At 46.6% G+C, this 22529-nt stretch overlaps 1 protein-coding gene across 2 annotated transcripts in view; it reads left to right on the forward strand.

Annotated features, from left to right (window-relative positions):
• Window positions 1-4821: 4821 nt before the first annotated feature.
• Window positions 4822-22529, forward strand: part of casq1b (calsequestrin 1b) — a 33691-nt gene continuing 15983 nt past the window's right edge. The window contains exon 1 of one of the 2 annotated variants that reach the window (XM_072458828.1): window positions 4822-5165. In XM_072458828.1, coding sequence (XP_072314929.1) covers window positions 4929-5165 — 237 coding nt within the window. In that variant the 5' untranslated portion in view covers window positions 4822-4928. The remainder of the gene's footprint in view (window positions 5166-22529) is intronic. The other variant, XM_072458829.1, reaches the window with a different exon arrangement.

A 22529-nucleotide genomic window follows, 5' to 3' on the forward strand; every position in this document is an offset into this window, starting at 1 on the left:
TGCACTCTAAGATCTCATTTTCGCCTGTGCCTCCTTCACCCTTCCGCCTGTGCCTCCTTTGCCCTTCCGCCTGTGCCGCCGCCCTTCCGCCTGTGCTTCCTTTGCCCTTCCGCCTGTGCCACTGTCGCCCTCCCGCCTGTGCTTCCGCTGCCCATACGCCTGTGCCGCCGCCCTTCCGCCTGTGCCGCCTTTGCCCTTCCGCCTGTGCCACTGTCGCCCTCCCGCCTGTGCTGCCGCTGCCCATACGCCTGTGCCGCCGCCCTTCCGCCTGTGCCGCCGCCCTTCCGCCTGTGTCTCCTTTGCCCTTCCGCCTGTGCCACTGTCGCCCTCCCGCCTGTGCGGCCGCCGCCCTTTCACCTGTGCCTCCTTCGCCCTCCCAAACCTTCACCGCCCTTTGTTCACCAGAGGAAGGCAAATCGATGCAGCGCTGAGGTGTCAGTGGTCCAACATGTGCAGTGGTCCTGATGTGCTGCCGGGTTGGGAGGAGAAAGGGTTTCGTGGAAGCGGTCGCCCGTAGCAACGGCTCACACAAGACAAAGACCCCTGCACAATAGTATTACTCATGAGTCGAAGGGGAAAAGACTCGAGGAACGGACAGAAATGGAGAGAGAAAATGCTATTTCAAAAGACCACAGCAGAAGAAGGGCGTGGCTCGTCTCGGCGCTGTCACAAAAAGCAGCAGGGATCAGGTTATTTTCTGTTGAGTAAACTTGACACTGTTCAGCCACCGTAGCCTGAAATAGTTTCAATAAAACAGAAACAAGAACGGGAAAGAAAAGTGAATGTTGCCTTTGGATTCAAATGAACCAAATCAGGCCAATTCCTCCCGTTTTCTTCATCTTGAATTGGTTTCCGTGACATAAAAGTACAAGAGGTTTGCACATTTGCTGTAATTGGCTGATGGAATGGTGTGATGTCACATACAGCATACTTTGGCATTTGCCCAGATCATTCTAACAGAACCTGCGAGCTAAACGCTAGCACGATGCTAGCGCCCCCTGCAGCGTCGAAACATCTACAGAAGCATTCATTGACTTTATTGATGAGGTAACGTCAAAGTCAACAACCTCCATTTATTGTGAACTCGGTCGTGACTTGATTTAAACGAGTCGCGCTCAAAACAGGCATAAGTCGCCCGGAAATGTATAAGAGGAATGAAAAACGTAACTTTTCTTTTGGAATCAACGAAGTGCTGATTAGTCCACGTTCTGCACAGACTTTGTCCCGTGTGTGAAACCAGCAGCTGCTCATATGTTTACATCCCTCACTCTGGCCCGGACCAGCTCCGTCCCGGGCCGGATCACGTTACATCCTTTATTAATAGGCATAGTCTCATCTTTCGCCTCGTAATCTAATCGGATATAAGCGGCACATCGTCGTTTTCCTTCTATTTACACCGATCGCAGTCCCAGACACGTTTGGGGATGCGCTCGGGCCGGGGGCGACCGCGGGTGCCATTCACCGTCATTATGGGCTGAACCGAGTGAAGGCGTGTTGCGCTAACTGCTGTGTTTCGTTTTGTGTTCTACGTGTAATTACACACTTGTGCAACCAGATGGCGCTCACACATACGACTCATACAACTGTGACGTCGCACTCTGAGTGGAAGAACGTTTGCTGAAAGTCCCAAAATATTGGATTTCTCTCATAAAGACGCTGCAGTATTTATGAACTAATATTAATCTTTTGTTCATGTGGAGAAAACCGACAGCTTTTTGCTTCATGTTGAAAACTATGGATCTTTCACCTGCACAGGCTAAAGTTAGCGGCTAATGTTAGCGGCTAACGTTAGCGGCTAACGTTAGAGGTCACTCTTAAAGTGCTTCCTTCATAAACGGTGTTTAAGAGAACTTTCATTCAGCCGTGTTGTGTCGTCGCTCAGTGTTTACGCCTGTGACGCTCTGGGAGAATGATGCAAAAACCACAACTGAAAAGCACTGTTTTAACTGTTTAACCGACCGCGAAGGGCTCCGACCGACCACGAACCAACCGACCGCAAAGGGCTCCGACCGACCGCGAAGGGCTCCAACCGACCGCGAAGAGCTCCGACCAACCGTGAAGGGCTCCGACCGACCATGAACCAACCGACCGCAAAGGGCTCCAACCGACCGCCAACGGTTTCGACCGACTGCCAAGGGCTCCGACCAACCACGAACCAACCGACCGTAAAGGGCTCCAACCGACCATGAAGGGCTCCGACCGACTGCCAAGGGCTCTGACCGACCATGAACCAACCGACCGCAAAGGGCTCCGACCGACCGCGAAGGGCTCCGACCGACCACGAACCAACCGACCGCAAAGGGCTCCGACCGACCGTGAAGGTCTCCAACCGACCATGAACCAACCGACCGCAAAGGGCTCCAACCGACCATGAACCAACCGACAACCAAGGGCTCCGATGGACCATGAACCAACCGACCGCAAAGGGCTCCGAACGACTGCCAAGGGCTCGACCGACCATGAACCAACCGACCGGAAAGGGCTCCAACCGGCCGCGAAGGGCTCCGACCGACCGCGAAGGGCTCCAACTGACCGCAAAGGGCTCCGACCGACCGCGAAGGGCTCCAACTGACCACAAAGGGCTCCGACCGACTGCGAAGGGCTCCAACTGACCGCGAAGGGCTCCAACTGACCGCGAACCAACCGACTGTGAAGGACTCACACCATCACCATAAAGAAAAACATCGCAACTCATTTTCACTGAAAATTGCAACCTACGGTCGTCCCTCCACAGATCTGACGTGTAACTCGGCATGGTCCCATCACCTGCTTGTCTCCATGGTAATAGACACATGTTTATAGTCATACTGTGGAACATTCCGAGCTGATCCTCCACTAGAAAATGCACCTTTAATTAAAGTAATACACTTTCTTAAATTATGAATTTAAAATAAATTGGTCTTAGTAACGAGTCCAGACATATAAAGTGCCCACAATCAGACCCTAAAGTGCCCACAGTCAGACCCTAAAGTGCCCACAGTCAGACCCTAAAGTGCCCACAGTCAGACCCTAAAGTGCCCACAATCAGACCCTAAAGTGCCCACAGTCAGACCCTAAAGTGCCCACAGTCAGACCCTAAAGTGCCCACAATCAGACCCTAAAGTGCCCACAGTCAGACCCTAACGTGCCCACAATCAGACCCTAAAGTGCCCACAGTCAGACCCTAAAGTGCCCACAGTCAGACCCTAAAGTGCCCACAGTCAGAACCTAAAGTGCCCACAGTCAGACCCTAAAGTGCCCACAGTCAGAACCTAAAGTGCCCACAGTCAGAACCTAAAGTGCCCACAATCAGACCATAAAGTGCCCACAGTCAGACCCTAAAGTGCCCACAGTCAGACCCTAAAGTGTCCACAGTCAGACCCTAAAGTGCCCACAGTCAGACCCTAAAGTGCCCACAGTCAGACTCTAAAGTGCCCACAGTCAGACCCAAAAGTGCCCACAATCAGACCCTAAAGTGCCCACAGTCAGACCCTAAAGTGCCCACAGTCAGACCCTAAAGTGCCCACAGTCAGACCCTAAAGTGCCCACAGTCAGACCCTAAAGTGCCCACAGTCAGACCCTAAAGTGCCCACAGTCAGACCCTAAAGTGCCCACAGTCAGACCCTACACATGGACGTCCATCTTCTCCTTCTGTTGTCCTGCAGACGCCGTATTTTTAGCCGTGTCCAGCGCCTCTGCAAAACTTTATAAGGGAAAGGCATGTCTGAGCTGTCACTTCTCTGAGTGAACTGAGCTCCAAGACACTGATCCAGGATCTGTGACTGCGACGCAGGCGCGCTCCACTTTCACAAGCAGCAGCCACTAAACAGGTGGTGCCAGGGGGGCGGGGCCAGGGGGCGGCGCCTCCTCAACACGGATCTTAAGAAATGTATGACTGGATTTTTTGGATATTAATATTTGCAAATGTAGCACTTCTGGTCATGAATGTTGCAAAGGACAAAAATGATAATGAAAATAGTCAATATGTGCAATACTGATGTAACCATGTGCAATACCATCATATTCATGTGCAATACTGAATCCACCATGTGCAATACCTGTAAATAAGAGTGTTCTATTTTGTTTTTATTCGGTTTACTTACCTGCTAATAGTATTACCTAGTCTTGTGCTAGCTATTTTTTACTTTACTTTATTTTTTTATTTTATTCTATTATCATTATTTTATCATCTTATTTTTATCTTTATCTTTAAATTTTTATTTATCTATTTTATTTTATTTCCCCCCCTCCATTCCCTGTTAAGATAGAAGAGGAGTTTTTGTTAATATTAGTTTTTTGTTTTGTTCAATAGAGTTCTTCTATTAAGAGTGTGTTTGAAACTAGAATATGTCCTTTCCTCCTGTTTCTACTGCAGTGCAACAACGAAATTTCCCCTTGTGTGACATTAAAGGATTATCTTATCTTATCTTAATAAACACATTTTCTGTTCGTGTGATGTAACAGTGTGGATTTAGAAGTCATGACTGAACTTATACTTTTCACTCAAAGTAAAAGTTCTCGTAATTGTATGAAATCCTTGGCATAGAAATAATTGGAGTTAAGTTTATCTGGCAGAAAGTACATTGGGCCGGTGACTTCAGTCGTGTTACTGTCGTCCCGCTCGACTGTTGTTATCGAGTCCACGACTACAACTCTATTTTACAGTGCGGTGACTCCTCCCACTGGCTGCCGTCCCTTCTATTTTGGCCGCTCCTCTGGCTTTGCCCCCCGGACGAGTGCACCCACTACCCGCCCCGGGACGGTCCCCTACACGTCAGCAGATCCACGTGCGGGGACAGTTTTTAAAAGCAGGTGTCTCGCGGGCGCTCTGCTCTTCTCTCGCCAGTGGGGACAGGAAGTCTGTACCCCTCGAACCCTCTCACCCGTCCGCCTCGCCGTCTTCTGCCCCCCCCCCGGCTATACCGACCGCTGTGAGACGAGAGAGCAGCATGAAGTGGGGCTGGGCGATCGCGGGGGTCCTCCTGACGTTGGGGGCCCTCAGCTGGGCCGACACCGGTTTGGAAATCCCAGAGTACGACGGCAAAGACCGCGTCCACGAGCTCACGGCCAAGAACTACAAGTCGGTCATGAAGAAGTATGACGTGATGGTGATCTACTACCACAAGCACGTGCAGGGCAACCGCGCCGCCACCAAGCAGTTCCAGATCGAGGAGCTGGCTCTCGAGGTGGGTCCCCGTGCCAGCCGGGTCGGAGGGGCCGCGGGGGTTTCGCGTCCGGGTTTTTTTTTTTTGGCTCCAGGTGTAGATTCCTGGAGGTCTGAAGGTTCTGGTGAATGACGGATGTGTGAATGTGGATTTACGCCGGTCAACAGGCGATCGTGGCGAGGGAAGTGTGAGTGGTGGAGCCGTGCGATCCTCGGTGTGGTTTTACCGGTAACGTCTCTGGAGAAGGGCGTTGTTACTGAATGGTTGGAAACAGTCTGTAATGTAAGATGACAATGATATAAGCACCGAGCAGGGATCTCACAAAGATGTGGTTCATGGAGAGTCGTGATGATTCCGGTCACAATATAATCGTAAGAACCAGAAAATAATAATCGTGGCAATTTTAGAAGCTAGATTAAGTATTTTTTTGTTACTTATACATCCCAAAAAATAGACTTTAATGTAAAAAACTTGATTTTGTCCGGCTGTTTTGGTCAAATTGAATATATAATTGTGTAAAGTTGGTCACAGACTTGAGGAACAGTCAAGAGTGCGATAATGAATGATTTCACTGTCACATTTTTAGAAGCAAAATTACGCATTTGAGTTCAATAAATAGCCCCAAAAAAAGACCTTAAATGCAAAAAAATGTCGTGTTGTGTTAAGTCTGTCAAATGTCACTGTATTTGTCTTTACATTTGCTCACAAACTGGAGGAAGAGTCACATGTCAGACCCCGAGAAAGGAATGAAAAATGAACGATTTCACTGTTGTTCGGTCACAGTCTCTATAGTAATAATCGTGAATAATCGTTAAAAACGTGACGGTTCTTTGTTTGGTCTAAAATGATTTGTGGACTTGTAAGTTTGTAAGACCTGCATTTTTATCGACATAAAAGCTAGAATATAAATGTTTGTTTAATTCATAGCAGCGTTCAAAGTGTTTAAACCATTGTGATCGTGCCATTAAACCCGGACATGTTCAGGTGCAGCTCTTGGGCATGAACCAGCATCATTGTAACAGGTTTATGCTAATCGAGCGTTCCTCTTTTTTTGTGAATCGAGTCCCGTCTCTCTCCGGATCCTTTCTTAAAATCCCCTGAAGCCTCTGAAGACTTTGGCCCGGGGCTGTATTTCCCACCGCCTCGCTCCGCGCCTCAAAGTGGCGGTGTCTTCTTTCAGCGTGCACCCGCCGCATAAGTCACCTCTGGAAATAGCTCGGGACAGCGGCGCATATGGGGAGCGACCCAAGCGCCCTCTGGGGACGTCCGGGGAAGGGACGAGCTCCTGCTTTAGTCCTGCTTTAGTCCTGCTTTAGTCCTGCTTTAGACCTGCTTTACACCTGCTTTAGTCCTGCTTTAGTCCTGCTTTAGTCCTGCTTTAGTCCTGCTTTAGTCCTGCTTTAGACCCGCTTTAGTCCTGCTTTAGTCCTGCTTTAGTCCTGGTTTAGTCCTGCTTTGGTCCTGCTTTAGTCCTGCTTTAGTCCTGCTTTAGTCCTGCTTTAGACCTGCTTTAGTCCTGCTTTAGTCCTGCTTTGGTCCTGCTTTAGTCCTGCTTTGGTCCTGATTTAGTCCTGATTTAGTCCTGCTTTAGTCCTGATTTAGTCCTGCTTTAGACCTGCTTTAGTCCTGCTTTAGTCCTGCTTTAGACCTGCTTTAGTCCTGCTTTAGTCCTGCTTTAGACCTGCTTTAGTCCTGCTTTAGTCCTGCTTTAGACCTGCTTTAGTCCTGCTTTAGACCTGCTTTAGACCTGCTTTAGTCCTGCTTTAGTTCTGCTTTAGTCCTGCTTTAGACCTGCTTTAGTCCTGCTTTAGTCCTGCTTTAGACCTGCTTTAGTCCTGCTTTAGTCCTGCTTTAGACCTGCTTTAGTCCTGCTTTAGTCCTGCTTTAGTCCTGCTTTAGTCCTGCTTTAGACCTGCTTTAGTCCTGCTTTAGTCCTGCTTTAGTCCTGCTTTAGACCTGCTTTAGACCTGCTTTAGTCCTGCTTTAGACCCGCTTTAGACCTGTTTTAGTCCTGCTTTAGTCCTGCTTTAGTCCTGCTTTAGTCCTGCTTTAGACCTGCTTTAGACCTGCTTTAGACCTGCTTTAGTCCTGCTTTAGACCTGCTTTAGTCCTGCTTTAGTCCTGCTTTAGACCTGCTTTAGTCCTGCTTTAGTCCTGCTTTGGTCCTGCTTTAGACCTGCTTTAGTCCTGCTTTAGTCCTGATTTAGTCCTGCTTTAGACCAGTACTAGTCCTGCTTTAGTCCTGCTTTAGACCTGCATTAGTCCTGCTTTAGTCCTGCTTTAGTCCTGCTTTAGACCTGCTTTAGTCCTGCTTTAGACCTGCTTTACACCTGCTTTAGTCCTGCTTTAGTCCTGCTTTAGTCCTGCTTTAGACCTGCTTTACACCTGCTTTAGTCCTGCTTTAGTCCTACTTTAGTCCTGCTTTAGTCCTGCTTTAGTCCTGCTTTAGTCCTGCTTTGGTCCTGCTTTAGACCTGCTTTAGTCCTGCTTTAGTCCTGATTTAGTCCTGCTTTAGACCAGGTCTAGTCCTGCTTTAGTCCTGCTTTAGACCTGCTTTAGTCCTGCTTTAGACCTGCTTTAGACCTGCTTTAGTCCTGCTTTAGTCCTGCTTTGGTCCTGCTTTAGACCTGCTTTAGTCCTGCTTTAGTCCTGATTTAGTCCTGCTTTAGACCAGGTCTAGTCCTGCTTTAGTCCTGCTTTAGACCTGCTTTACACCTGCTTTAGTCCTGCTTTAGTCCTGCGTTAGTCCTGCTTTAGTCCTGCTTTACACCTGCTTTAGTCCTGCTTTAGACCTGCTTTAGTCCTGCTTTACACCTGCTTTAGTCCTGCTTTAGTCCTGCTTTAGTCCTGCTTTAGACCTGCTTTAGTCCTGCTTTAGACCTGCTTTACACCTGCTTTAGTCCTGCTTTAGTCCTGCTTTAGTCCTGCTTTAGTCCTGCTTTACACCTGCTTTAGTCCTGCTTTAGTCCTGCTTTAGTCCTGCTTTAGACCTGCTTTAGTCCTGCTTTAGTCCTGCTTTAGTCCTGCTTTAGACCTGCTTTAGACCTGCTTTAGTCCTGCTTTAGATCTGCTTTAGACCTGCTTTAGTCCTGCTTTAGTCCTGCTTTAGTCCTGCTTTAGTCCAGCTTTAGACCTGCTTTAGACCTGCTTTAGTCCTGCTTTAGACCTGCTTTAGACCTGCTTTAGTCCTGCTTTAGTCCTGCTTTAGTCCTGCTTTAGTCCTGCTTTAGTCCTGCTTTAGACCTGCTTTAGTCCTGCTTTAGTCCTGCTTTAGACCTGCTTTAGACCTGCTTTACACCTGCTTTACACCTGCTTTAGTCCTGCTTTAGTCCTGCTTTAGTCCTGCTTTACACCTGCTTTAGTCCTGCTTTAGTCCTGCTTTAGTCCTGCTTTACACCTGCTTTAGTCCTGCTTTAGTCCTGCTTTAGTCCTGCTTTACACCTGCTTTAGTCCTGCTTTAGACCTGCTTTACACCTGCTTTAGTCCTGCTTTAGTCCTGCTTTAGTCCTGCTTTAGTCCTGCTTTACACCTGCTTTAGTCCTGCTTTAGTCCTGCTTTAGTCCTGCTTTAGACCTGCTTTAGTCCTGCTTTAGTCCTGCTTTAGACCTGCTTTAGTCCCGCTTTAGTCCTGCTTTAGACCTGCTTTAGTCCTGCTTTAGACCTGCTTTAGACCTGCTTTAGTCCTGCTTTAGTCCTGCTTTAGACCTGCTTTAGTCCTGCTTTAGTCCTGCTTTAGTCCTGCTTTAGACCTGCTTTAGTCCTGCTTTAGTGCTGCTTTAGACCTGCTTTACACCTGCTTTAGTCCTGCTTTAGACCTGCTTTAGACCTGCTTTAGTCCTGCTTTAGTCCTGCTTTAGTCCTGCTTTAGTCCTGCTTTAGACCTGCTTTAGACCTGCTTTAGTCCTGCTTTAGTCCTGCTTTAGACCTGCTTTAGTCCTGCTTTAGTCCTGCTTTAGTCCTGCTTTAGACCTGCTTTAGACCTGCTTTAGACCTGCTTTAGTCCTGCTTTAGTCCTGCTTTAGTCCTGCTTTAGACCTGCTTTACACCTGCTTTACACCTGCTTTAGTCCTGCTTTAGTCCTGCTTTAGTCCTGCTTTAGTCCTGCTTTAGACCTGCTTTACACCTGCTTTAGTCCTGCTTTAGTCCTACTTTAGTCCTGCTTTAGTCCTGCTTTAGTCCTGCTTTAGTCCTGCTTTGGTCCTGCTTTAGACCAGGTCTAGTCCTGCTTTAGTCCTGCTTTAGACCTGCTTTAGTCCTGCTTTAGACATGCTTTACACCTGCTTTAGTCCTACTTTAGTCCTGCTTTAGTCCTGCTTTAGTCCTGCTTTAGTCCTGCTTTAGACCTGCTTTACACCTGCTTTACACCTGCTTTAGTCCTGCTTTAGTCCTACTTTAGTCCTGCTTTAGTCCTGCTTTAGTCCTGCTTTAGTCCTGCTTTAGACCTGCTTTACACCTGCTTTAGTCCTGCTTTAGTCCTGCTTTAGTCCTGCTTTACACCTGTTTTAGTCCTGCTTTAGACCTGCTTTAGTCCTGCTTTAGTCCTGCTTTAGTCCTGCTTTAGTCCTGCTTTACACCTGCTTTAGTCCTGCTTTAGACCTGCTTTACACCTGCTTTAGTCCTGCTTTAGTCCTGCTTTAGTCCTGCTTTAGTCCTGCTTTAGTCCTGCTTTACACCTGTTTTAGTCCTGCTTTAGTCCTGCTTTAGTCCTGCTTTAGTCCTGCTTTAGTCCAGCTTTAGTCCTGCTTTAGTCCTGCTTTAGACCTGCTTTACACCTGCTTTAGTCCTGCTTTAGACCTGCTTTAGTCCTGCTTTAGTCCTGCTTTAGTCCTGCTTTAGTCCTGCTTTAGTCCTGGTTTAGTCCTGCTTTAGACCTGCTTTACACCTGCTTTAGTCCTGCTTTAGTCCTGCTTTAGACCTGCTTTAGTCCTGCTTTAGACCTGCTTTAGACCTGCTTTAGTCCTGCTTTAGTCCTGCTTTAGTCCTGCTTTAGTCCTGCTTTAGACCTGCTTTAGACCTGCTTTAGTCCTGCTTTAGACCTGCTTTAGACCTGCTTTAGTCCTGCTTTAGTCCTGCTTTAGACCTGCTTTAGACCTGCTTTAGTCCTACTTTAGTCCTGCTTTAGTCCTTCTTTACACCTGCTTTACACCTGCTTTAGTCCTGCTTTAGTCCTGCTTTAGTCCTGCTTTAGACCTGCTTTACACCTGCTTTAGTCCTGCTTTAGTCCTACTTTAGTCCTGCTTTAGTCCTGCTTTAGTCCTGCTTTAGTCCTGCTTTGGTCCTGCTTTAGACCAGGTCTAGTCCTGCTTTAGTCCTGCTTTAGTCCTGCTTTACACCTGCTTTACACCTGCTTTAGTCCTGCTTTAGTCCTGCTTTAGTCCTGCTTTAGTCCTGCTTTAGACCTGCTTTAGACCTGCTTTACACCTGCTTTGGTCCTGCTTTAGACCTGCTTTAGTCCTGCTTTAGTCCTGCTTTAGTCCTGCTTTAGTCCTGCTTTAGTCCTGCTTTAGTCCTGCTTTAGTCCTGCTTTAGACCTGCTTTAGACCTGCTTTACACCTGCTTTGGTCCTGCTTTAGTCCTGCTTTAGTCCTGCTTTAGTCCTGCTTTAGTCCTGCTTTAGTCCTGCTTTAGTCCTGCTTTAGTCCTGCTTTACACCTGTTTTAGTCCTGCTTTAGTCCTGCTTTAGTCCTGCTTTAGTCCTGCTTTAGTCCAGCTTTAGTCCTGCTTTAGTCCTGCTTTAGACCTGCTTTACACCTGCTTTAGTCCTGCTTTAGACCTGCTTTAGTCCTGCTTTAGTCCTGCTTTAGTCCTGCTTTAGTCCTGCTTTAGTCCTGGTTTAGTCCTGCTTTAGACCTGCTTTACACCTGCTTTAGTCCTGCTTTAGTCCTGCTTTAGACCTGCTTTAGTCCTGCTTTAGACCTGCTTTAGACCTGCTTTAGTCCTGCTTTAGTCCTGCTTTAGTCCTGCTTTAGTCCTGCTTTAGACCTGCTTTAGACCTGCTTTAGTCCTGCTTTAGACCTGCTTTAGACCTGCTTTAGTCCTGCTTTAGTCCTGCTTTAGACCTGCTTTAGACCTGCTTTAGTCCTACTTTAGTCCTGCTTTAGTCCTTCTTTACACCTGCTTTACACCTGCTTTAGTCCTGCTTTAGTCCTGCTTTAGTCCTGCTTTAGACCTGCTTTACACCTGCTTTAGTCCTGCTTTAGTCCTACTTTAGTCCTGCTTTAGTCCTGCTTTAGTCCTGCTTTAGTCCTGCTTTGGTCCTGCTTTAGACCAGGTCTAGTCCTGCTTTACACCTGCTTTACACCTGCTTTAGTCCTGCTTTAGTCCTGCTTTAGTCCTGCTTTAGTCCTGCTTTAGACCTGCTTTAGACCTGCTTTACACCTGCTTTGGTCCTGCTTTAGACCTGCTTTAGTCCTGCTTTAGTCCTGCTTTAGTCCTGCTTTAGACCTGCTTTACACCTGCTTTAGTCCTGCTTTAGTCCTGCTTTAGTCCTGCTTTAGTCCTGCTTTAGACCTGCTTTAGTCCTGCTTTACACCTGCTTTAGTCCTGCTTTAGTCCTGCTTTAGTCCTGCTTTAGACCTGCTTTAGTCCTGCTTTAGACCTGCTTTACACCTGCTTTAGTCCTGCTTTAGTCCTGCTTTAGTCCTGCTTTACACCTGCTTTAGTCCTGCTTTAGTCCTGCTTTAGTCCTGCTTTAGACCTGCTTTACACCTGCTTTAGTCCTGCTTTACACCTGCTTTAGTCCTGCTTTAGTCCTGCTTTAGTCCTGCTTTACACCTGCTTTAGTCCTGCTTTAGTCCTGCTTTAGTCCTGCTTTAGACCTGCTTTACACCTGCTTTAGTCCTGCTTTAGTCCTACTTTAGTCCTGCTTTAGTCCTGCTTTAGTCCTGCTTTAGTCCTGCTTTAGTCCTGCTTTAGTCCAGCTTTAGTCCTGCTTTAGTCCTGCTTTAGACCTGCTTTACACCTGCTTTAGTCCTGCTTTAGTCCTGCTTTAGTCCTGCTTTAGTCCTGGTTTAGTCCTGCTTTAGACCTGCTTTACACCTGCTTTAGTCCTGCTTTAGTCCTGCTTTAGACCTGCTTTAGTCCTGCTTTAGACCTGCTTTAGACCTGCTTTAGTCCTGCTTTAGTCCTGCTTTAGTCCTGCTTTAGTCCTGCTTTAGACCTGCTTTAGACCTGCTTTAGTCCTGCTTTAGACCTGCTTTACACCTGCTTTACACCTGCTTTAGTCCTGCTTTAGTCCTGCTTTAGTTCTGCTTTAGACCTGCTTTACACCTGCTTTAGTCCTGCTTTAGTCCTACTTTAGTCCTGCTTTAGTCCTGCTTTAGTCCTGCTTTAGTCCTGCTTTGGTCCTGCTTTACACCTGCTTTACACCTGCTTTAGTCCTGCTTTAGTCCTGCTTTACACCTGCTTTACACCTGCTTTAGTCCTGCTTTAGTCCTGCTTTAGACCTGCTTTACACCTGCTTTAGTCCTGCTTTAGTCCTACTTTAGTCCTGCTTTAGTCCTGCTTTAGTCCTGCTTTGGTCCTGCTTTAGACCTGCTTTACACCTGCTTTACACCTGCTTTAGTCCTGCTTTAGTCCTGCTTTAGTCCTGCTTTAGTCCTGCTTTAGACCTGCTTTAGACCTGCTTTACACCTGCTTTGGTCCTGCTTTAGACCTGCTTTAGTCCTGCTTTAGTCCTGCTTTAGTCCTGCTTTAGACCTGCTTTACACCTGCTTTAGTCCTGCTTTAGTCCTGCTTTAGTCCTGCTTTAGTCCTGCTTTAGACCTGCTTTAGTCCTGCTTTACACCTGCTTTAGTCCTGCTTTAGTCCTGCTTTAGACCTGCTTTACACCTGCTTTAGTCCTGCTTTAGACCTGCTTTAGTCCTGCTTTAGACCTGCTTTACACCTGCTTTAGTCCTGCTTTAGTCCTGCTTTAGTCCTGCTTTAGTCCTGCTTTACACCTGCTTTAGTCCTGCTTTAGTCCTGCTTTAGTCCTGCTTTAGACCTGCTTTAGTCCTGCTTTAGTCCTGCTTTAGTCCTGCTTTAGACCTGCTTTAGACCTGCTTTAGTCCTGCTTTAGATCTGCTTTAGACCTGCTTTAGTCCTGCTTTAGTCCTGCTTTAGTCCTGCTTTAGTCCAGCTTTAGACCTGCTTTAGACCTGCTTTAGTCCTGCTTTAGACCTGCTTTAGACCTGCTTTAGTCCTGCTTTAGTCCTGCTTTAGTCCTGCTTTAGTCCTGCTTTAGTCCTGCTTTAGACCTGCTTTAGACCTGCTTTAGTCCTGCTTTAGTCCTGCTTTAGACCTGCTTTAGACCTGCTTTACACCTGCTTTACACCTGCTTTAGTCCTGCTTTAGTCCTGCTTTAGTCCTGCTTTACACCTGCTTTAGTCCTGCTTTAGTCCTGCTTTAGTCCTGCTTTACACCTGCTTTAGTCCTGCTTTAGTCCTGCTTTAGTCCTGCTTTACACCTGCTTTAGTCCTGCTTTAGACCTGCTTTACACCTGCTTTAGTCCTGCTTTAGTCCTGCTTTAGTCCTGCTTTAGTCCTGCTTTACACCTGCTTTAGTCCTGCTTTAGTCCTGCTTTAGTCCTGCTTTAGACCTGCTTTAGTCCTGCTTTAGTCCTGCTTTAGACCTGCTTTAGTCCCGCTTTAGTCCTGCTTTAGACCTGCTTTAGTCCTGCTTTAGACCTGCTTTAGACCTGCTTTAGTCCTGCTTTAGTCCTGCTTTAGACCTGCTTTAGTCCTGCTTTAGTCCTGCTTTAGTCCTGCTTTAGACCTGCTTTAGTCCTGCTTTAGTCCTGCTTTAGTCCTGCTTTAGACCTGCTTTAGACCTGCTTTAGTCCTGCTTTAGTCCTGCTTTAGTCCTGCTTTAGTCCTGCTTTAGACCTGCTTTAGACCTGCTTTAGTCCTGCTTTAGTCCTGCTTTAGACCTGCTTTAGTCCTGCTTTAGTCCTGCTTTAGTCCTGCTTTAGACCTGCTTTAGACCTGCTTTAGACCTGCTTTAGTCCTGCTTTAGTCCTGCTTTAGTCCTGCTTTAGACCTGCTTTACACCTGCTTTACACCTGCTTTAGTCCTGCTTTAGTCCTGCTTTAGTCCTGCTTTAGTCCTGCTTTAGACCTGCTTTACACCTGCTTTAGTCCTGCTTTAGTCCTACTTTAGTCCTGCTTTAGTCCTGCTTTAGTCCTGCTTTAGTCCTGCTTTGGTCCTGCTTTAGACCAGGTCTAGTCCTGCTTTAGTCCTGCTTTAGACCTGCTTTAGTCCTGCTTTAGACATGCTTTACACCTGCTTTAGTCCTACTTTAGTCCTGCTTTAGTCCTGCTTTAGTCCTGCTTTAGTCCTGCTTTAGACCTGCTTTACACCTGCTTTACACCTGCTTTAGTCCTGCTTTAGTCCTACTTTAGTCCTGCTTTAGTCCTGCTTTAGTCCTGCTTTAGTCCTGCTTTAGACCTGCTTTACACCTGCTTTAGTCCTGCTTTAGTCCTGCTTTAGTCCTGCTTTACACCTGTTTTAGTCCTGCTTTAGTCCTGCTTTAGTCCTGCTTTAGTCCTGCTTTACACCTGCTTTAGTCCTGCTTTAGACCTGCTTTACACCTGCTTTAGTCCTGCTTTAGTCCTGCTTTAGTCCTGCTTTAGTCCTGCTTTAGTCCTGCTTTAGTCCTGCTTTACACCTGTTTTAGTCCTGCTTTAGTCCTGCTTTAGTCCTGCTTTAGACCTGCTTTAGTCCTGCTTTAGTCCTGCTTTAGTCCTGCTTTAGTCCTGCTTTAGTCCTGGTTTAGTCCTGCTTTAGACCTGCTTTACACCTGCTTTAGTCCTGCTTTAGTCCTGCTTTAGACCTGCTTTAGTCCTGCTTTAGACCTGCTTTAGACCTGCTTTAGTCCTGCTTTAGTCCTGCTTTAGTCCTGCTTTAGTCCTGCTTTAGACCTGCTTTAGACCTGCTTTAGTCCTGCTTTAGACCTGCTTTAGACCTGCTTTAGTCCTGCTTTAGTCCTGCTTTAGACCTGCTTTAGACCTGCTTTAGTCCTACTTTAGTCCTGCTTTAGTCCTTCTTTACACCTGCTTTACACCTGCTTTAGTCCTGCTTTAGTCCTGCTTTAGTCCTGCTTTAGACCTGCTTTACACCTGCTTTAGTCCTGCTTTAGTCCTACTTTAGTCCTGCTTTAGTCCTGCTTTAGTCCTGCTTTAGTCCTGCTTTGGTCCTGCTTTAGACCAGGTCTAGTCCTGCTTTAGTCCTGCTTTAGTCCTGCTTTACACCTGCTTTACACCTGCTTTAGTCCTGCTTTAGTCCTGCTTTAGTCCTGCTTTAGTCCTGCTTTAGACCTGCTTTAGACCTGCTTTACACCTGCTTTGGTCCTGCTTTAGACCTGCTTTAGTCCTGCTTTAGTCCTGCTTTAGTCCTGCTTTAGTCCTGCTTTAGTCCTGCTTTAGTCCTGCTTTAGTCCTGCTTTAGTCCTGCTTTAGACCTGCTTTAGACCTGCTTTACACCTGCTTTGGTCCTGCTTTAGTCCTGCTTTAGTCCTGCTTTAGTCCTGCTTTAGTCCTGCTTTAGTCCTGCTTTAGTCCTGCTTTAGTCCTGCTTTACACCTGTTTTAGTCCTGCTTTAGTCCTGCTTTAGTCCTGCTTTAGTCCTGCTTTAGTCCAGCTTTAGTCCTGCTTTAGTCCTGCTTTAGACCTGCTTTACACCTGCTTTAGTCCTGCTTTAGACCTGCTTTAGTCCTGCTTTAGTCCTGCTTTAGTCCTGCTTTAGTCCTGCTTTAGTCCTGGTTTAGTCCTGCTTTAGACCTGCTTTACACCTGCTTTAGTCCTGCTTTAGTCCTGCTTTAGACCTGCTTTAGTCCTGCTTTAGACCTGCTTTAGACCTGCTTTAGTCCTGCTTTAGTCCTGCTTTAGTCCTGCTTTAGTCCTGCTTTAGACCTGCTTTAGACCTGCTTTAGTCCTGCTTTAGACCTGCTTTAGACCTGCTTTAGTCCTGCTTTAGTCCTGCTTTAGACCTGCTTTAGACCTGCTTTAGTCCTACTTTAGTCCTGCTTTAGTCCTTCTTTACACCTGCTTTACACCTGCTTTAGTCCTGCTTTAGTCCTGCTTTAGTCCTGCTTTAGACCTGCTTTACACCTGCTTTAGTCCTGCTTTAGTCCTACTTTAGTCCTGCTTTAGTCCTGCTTTAGTCCTGCTTTAGTCCTGCTTTGGTCCTGCTTTAGACCAGGTCTAGTCCTGCTTTAGTCCTGCTTTAGTCCTGCTTTACACCTGCTTTACACCTGCTTTAGTCCTGCTTTAGTCCTGCTTTAGTCCTGCTTTAGTCCTGCTTTAGACCTGCTTTAGACCTGCTTTACACCTGCTTTGGTCCTGCTTTAGACCTGCTTTAGTCCTGCTTTAGTCCTGCTTTAGTCCTGCTTTAGACCTGCTTTACACCTGCTTTAGTCCTGCTTTAGTCCTGCTTTAGTCCTGCTTTAGTCCTGCTTTAGACCTGCTTTAGTCCTGCTTTACACCTGCTTTAGTCCTGCTTTAGTCCTGCTTTAGTCCTGCTTTAGACCTGCTTTAGTCCTGCTTTAGACCTGCTTTACACCTGCTTTAGTCCTGCTTTAGTCCTGCTTTAGTCCTGCTTTACACCTGCTTTAGTCCTGCTTTAGTCCTGCTTTAGTCCTGCTTTAGACCTGCTTTACACCTGCTTTAGTCCTGCTTTACACCTGCTTTAGTCCTGCTTTAGTCCTGCTTTAGTCCTGCTTTACACCTGCTTTAGTCCTGCTTTAGTCCTGCTTTAGTCCTGCTTTAGACCTGCTTTACACCTGCTTTAGTCCTGCTTTAGTCCTACTTTAGTCCTGCTTTAGTCCTGCTTTAGTCCTGCTTTAGTCCTGCTTTAGTCCTGCTTTAGTCCAGCTTTAGTCCTGCTTTAGTCCTGCTTTAGACCTGCTTTAGACCTGCTTTAGTCCTGCTTTAGTCCTGCTTTACACCTGCTTTAGTCCTGCTTTAGTCCTGCTTTAGTCCTGCTTTAGTCCTGGTTTAGTCCTGCTTTAGACCTGCTTTACACCTGCTTTAGTCCTGCTTTAGTCCTGCTTTAGACCTGCTTTAGTCCTGCTTTAGTCCTGCTTTAGTCCAGCTTTAGTCCTGCTTTAGTCCTGCTTTAGACCTGCTTTAGACCTGCTTTAGTCCTGCTTTAGTCCTGCTTTACACCTGCTTTAGTCCTGCTTTAGTCCTGCTTTAGTCCTGCTTTAGACCTGCTTTAGTCCTGCTTTAGTCCTGCTTTAGTCCTGCTTTAGACCTGCTTTAGACCTGCTTTAGTCCTGCTTTAGACCTGCTTTACACCTGCTTTACACCTGCTTTAGTCCTGCTTTAGTCCTGCTTTAGTTGTGCTTTAGACCTGCTTTACACCTGCTTTAGTCCTGCTTTAGTCCTACTTTAGTCCTGCTTTAGTCCTGCTTTAGTCCTGCTTTAGTCCTGCTTTGGTCCTGCTTTACACCTGCTTTACACCTGCTTTAGTCCTGCTTTAGTCCTGCTTTACACCTGCTTTACACCTGCTTTAGTCCTGCTTTAGTCCTGCTTTAGACCTGCTTTACACCTGCTTTAGTCCTGCTTTAGTCCTACTTTAGTCCTGCTTTAGTCCTGCTTTAGTCCTGCTTTAGTCCTGCTTTGGTCCTGCTTTAGACCTGCTTTACACCTGCTTTACACCTGCTTTAGTCCTGCTTTAGTCCTGCTTTAGTCCTGCTTTAGTCCTGCTTTAGACCTGCTTTAGACCTGCTTTACACCTGCTTTGGTCCTGCTTTAGACCTGCTTTAGTCCTGCTTTAGTCCTGCTTTAGTCCTGCTTTAGACCTGCTTTACACCTGCTTTAGTCCTGCTTTAGTCCTGCTTTAGTCCTGCTTTAGTCCTGCTTTAGACCTGCTTTAGTCCTGCTTTACACCTGCTTTAGTCCTGCTTTAGTCCTGCTTTAGTCCTGCTTTAGACCTGCTTTAGTCCTGCTTTAGACCTGCTTTACACCTGCTTTAGTCCTGCTTTAGTCCTGCTTTAGTCCTGCTTTAGTCCTGCTTTAGTCCTGCTTTAGACCTGCTTTAGTCCTGCTTTAGTCCTGCTTTAGTCCTGCTTTAGACCTGCTTTAGTCCTGCTTTAGACCTGCTTTAGACCTGCTTTAGTCCTGCTTTAGTCCTGCTTTAGTCCTGCTTTAGTCCTGCTTTAGTCCTGCTTTAGTCCTGCTTTAGACCTGCTTTAGACCTGCTTTAGTCCTGCTTTAGACCTGCTTTAGACCTGCTTTAGTCCTGCTTTAGTCCTGCTTTAGACCTGCTTTAGACCTGCTTTAGACCTGCTTTAGTCCTGCTTTAGTCCTGCTTTAGACCTGCTTTACACCTGCTTTACACCTGCTTTAGTCCTGCTTTAGTCCTGCTTTAGTCCTGCTTTAGTCCTGCTTTAGACCTGCTTTACACCTGCTTTAGTCCTGCTTTAGTCCTACTTTAGTCCTGCTTTAGTCCTGCTTTAGACCTGCTTTAGTCCTGCTTTAGTCCTGCTTTAGTCCTGCTTTACACCTGCTTTACACCTGCTTTAGTCCTGCTTTAGTCCTGCTTTAGTCCTGCTTTAGTCCTGCTTTAGTCCTGCTTTAGTCCTGCTTTACACCTGTTTTAGTCCTGCTTTAGTCCTGCTTTAGTCCTGCTTTAGTCCTGCTTTAGTCCTGCTTTAGACCTGCTTTACACCTGCTTTAGTCCTGCTTTAGACCTGCTTTAGTCCTGCTTTAGTCCTGCTTTAGTCCTGCTTTAGACCTGCTTTAGTCCTGCTTTAGTCCTGCTTTAGTCCTGCTTTAGTCCTGCTTTGGTCCTGCTTTAGACCAGGTCTAGTCCTGCTTTAGTCCTGCTTTAGTCCTGCTTTACACCTGCTTTACACCTGCTTTAGTCCTGCTTTAGTCCTGCTTTAGTCCTGCTTTAGTCCTGCTTTAGACCTGCTTTAGACCTGCTTTACACCTGCTTTGGTCCTGCTTTAGACCTGCTTTAGTCCTGCTTTAGTCCTGCTTTAGTCCTGCTTTAGACCTGCTTTACACCTGCTTTAGTCCTGCTTTAGTCCTGCTTTAGTCCTGCTTTAGTCCTGCTTTAGACCTGCTTTAGTCCTGCTTTACACCTGCTTTAGTCCTGCTTTAGTCCTGCTTTAGTCCTGCTTTAGACCTGCTTTAGTCCTGCTTTAGACCTGCTTTACACCTGCTTTAGTCCTGCTTTAGTCCTGCTTTAGTCCTGCTTTACACCTGCTTTAGTCCTGCTTTAGTCCTGCTTTAGTCCTGCTTTAGACCTGCTTTACACCTGCTTTAGTCCTGCTTTAGTCCTACTTTAGTCCTGCTTTAGTCCTGCTTTAGTCCTGCTTTAGTCCTGCTTTAGTCCTGCTTTAGTCCAGCTTTAGTCCTGCTTTAGTCCTGCTTTAGACCTGCTTTACACCTGCTTTAGTCCTGCTTTAGACCTGCTTTAGTCCTGCTTTAGTCCTGCTTTAGTCCTGCTTTAGTCCTGCTTTAGTCCTGGTTTAGTCCTGCTTTAGACCTGCTTTACACCTGCTTTAGTCCTGCTTTAGTCCTGCTTTAGACCTGCTTTAGTCCTGCTTTAGACCTGCTTTAGACCTGCTTTAGTCCTGCTTTAGTCCTGCTTTAGTCCTGCTTTAGTCCTGCTTTAGACCTGCTTTAGACCTGCTTTAGTCCTGCTTTAGACCTGCTTTACACCTGCTTTACACCTGCTTTAGTCCTGCTTTAGTCCTGCTTTAGTTCTGCTTTAGACCTGCTTTACACCTGCTTTAGTCCTGCTTTAGTCCTACTTTAGTCCTGCTTTAGTCCTGCTTTAGTCCTGCTTTAGTCCTGCTTTGGTCCTGCTTTACACCTGCTTTACACCTGCTTTAGTCCTGCTTTAGTCCTGCTTTACACCTGCTTTACACCTGCTTTAGTCCTGCTTTAGTCCTGCTTTAGACCTGCTTTACACCTGCTTTAGTCCTGCTTTAGTCCTACTTTAGTCCTGCTTTAGTCCTGCTTTAGTCCTGCTTTAGTCCTGCTTTGGTCCTGCTTTAGACCAGGTCTAGTCCTGCTTTAGTCCTGCTTTAGTCCTGCTTTACTCCTGCTTTACACCTGCTTTAATCCTGCTTTAGTCCTGCTTTAGTCCTGCTTTAGTCCTGCTTTAGACCTGCTTTAGACCTGCTTTACACCTGCTTTGGTCCTGCTTTAGACCTGCTTTAGTCCTGCTTTAGTCCTGCTTTAGTCCTGCTTTAGACCTGCTTTACACCTGCTTTAGTCCTGCTTTAGTCCTGCTTTAGTCCTGCTTTAGTCCTGCTTTAGACCTGCTTTAGTCCTGCTTTACACCTGCTTTAGTCCTGCTTTAGTCCTGCTTTAGTCCTGCTTTAGACCTGCTTTAGTCCTGCTTTAGACCTGCTTTACACCTGCTTTAGTCCTGCTTTAGTCCTGCTTTAGTCCTGCTTTAGTCCTGCTTTAGTCCTGCTTTAGTCCTGCTTTAGACCTGCTTTAGTCCTGCTTTAGTCCTGCTTTAGTCCTGCTTTAGACCTGCTTTAGTCCTGCTTTAGACCTGCTTTAGACCTGCTTTAGTCCTGCTTTAGTCCTGCTTTAGTCCTGCTTTAGTCCTGCTTTAGTCCTGCTTTAGACCTGCTTTAGACCTGCTTTAGTCCTGCTTTAGACCTGCTTTAGACCTGCTTTAGTCCTGCTTTAGTCCTGCTTTAGACCTGCTTTAGACCTGCTTTAGACCTGCTTTAGTCCTGCTTTAGTCCTGCTTTAGACCTGCTTTACACCTGCTTTACACCTGCTTTAGTCCTGCTTTAGTCCTGCTTTAGTCCTGCTTTAGTCCTGCTTTAGACCTGCTTTACACCTGCTTTAGTCCTGCTTTAGTCCTACTTTAGTCCTGCTTTAGTCCTGCTTTAGACCTGCTTTAGTCCTGCTTTAGTCCTGCTTTAGTCCTGCTTTACACCTGCTTTACACCTGCTTTAGTCCTGCTTTAGTCCTGCTTTAGTCCTGCTTTAGTCCTGCTTTAGTCCTGCTTTACACCTGTTTTAGTCCTGCTTTAGTCCTGCTTTAGTCCTGCTTTAGTCCTGCTTTAGTCCTGCTTTAGACCTGCTTTACACCTGCTTTAGTCCTGCTTTAGACCTGCTTTAGTCCTGCTTTAGTCCTGCTTTAGTCCTGCTTTAGACCTGCTTTAGTCCTGCTTTAGTCCTGCTTTACACCTGCTTTAGTCCTGCTTTAGACCTGCTTTAGTCCTGCTTTAGTCCTGCTTTAGTCCTGCTTTAGACCTGCTTTAGTCCTGCTTTAGTCCTGCTTTAGTCCTGCTTTAGTCCTGCTTTAGTCCTGCTTTAGACCTGCTTTAGTCCTGTTTTAGTCCTGCTTTAGTCCTGCTTTAGACCTGCTTTAGTCCTGCTTTAGTCCTGCTTTAGACCTGCTTTAGACCTGCTTTAGTCCTGCTTTAGTCCTGCTTTAGTCCTGCTTTAGTCCTGCTTTAGTCCTGCTTTAGACCTGCTTTAGTCCTGCTTTAGACCTGCTTTAGACCTGCTTTAGTCCTGCTTTAGTCCTGCTTTAGTCCTGCTTTAGTCCTGCTTTAGACCTGCTTTAGACCTGCTTTAGTCCTGCTTTAGACCTGCTTTAGTCCTGCTTTAGTCCTGCTTTAGTCCTGCTTTAGACCTGCTTTAGACCTGCTTTAGTCCTGCTTTAGTCCTGCTTTAGTCCTGCTTTACACCTGCTTTACACCTGCTTTAGTCCTGCTTTAGTCCTGCTTTAGTCCTGCTTTACACCTGCTTTAGTCCTGCTTTAGTCCTGCTTTAGTCCTGCTTTAGTCCTGCTTTAGTCCTGCTTTAGTCCTGCTTTAGTCCTGCTTTAGTACTGCTTTAGACCAGGTCTAGTCCTGCTTTAGTCCTGCTTTAGTCCTGCTTTACACCTGCTTTACATCTGCTTTAGTCCTGCTTTAGTCCTGCTTTAGTCCTGCTTTAGTCCTGCTTTAGTCCTGCTTTAGTCCTGCTTTGGTCCTGCTTTAGACCAGGTCTAGTCCTGCTTTAGTCCTGCTTTAGTCCTGCTTTACACCTGCTTTACATCTGCTTTAGTCCTGCTTTAGTCCTGCTTTAGTCCTGCTTTAGTCCTGCTTTAGACCTGCTTTAGTCCTGCTTTACACCTGCTTTAGTCCTGCTTTAGTCCTGCTTTAGACCTGCTTTAGTCCTGCTTTAGACCTGCTTTACACCTGCTTTAGTCCTGCTTTAGTCCTGCTTTAGTCCTGCTTTAGTCCTGCTTTAGTCCTGCTTTACACCTGTTTTAGTCCTGCTTTAGACCTGCTTTAGACCTGCTTTAGTCCTGCTTTAGTCCTGCTTTAGTCCTGCTTTAGTCCTGCTTTACACCTGTTTTAGTCCTGCTTTAGTCCTGCTTTAGTCCTGCTTTAGTCCTGCTTTACACCTGTTTTAGTCCTGCTTTAGTCCTGCTTT

Source organism: Eucyclogobius newberryi, unplaced genomic scaffold, assembly GCF_026437365.1.
Source record: "Eucyclogobius newberryi isolate DKJ021-1_F unplaced genomic scaffold, fEucNew1.0.hap1 SCAF_22, whole genome shotgun sequence".
In the NCBI taxonomy this organism is placed as follows: Eukaryota; Metazoa; Chordata; class Actinopteri; order Gobiiformes; family Gobiidae; genus Eucyclogobius; species Eucyclogobius newberryi.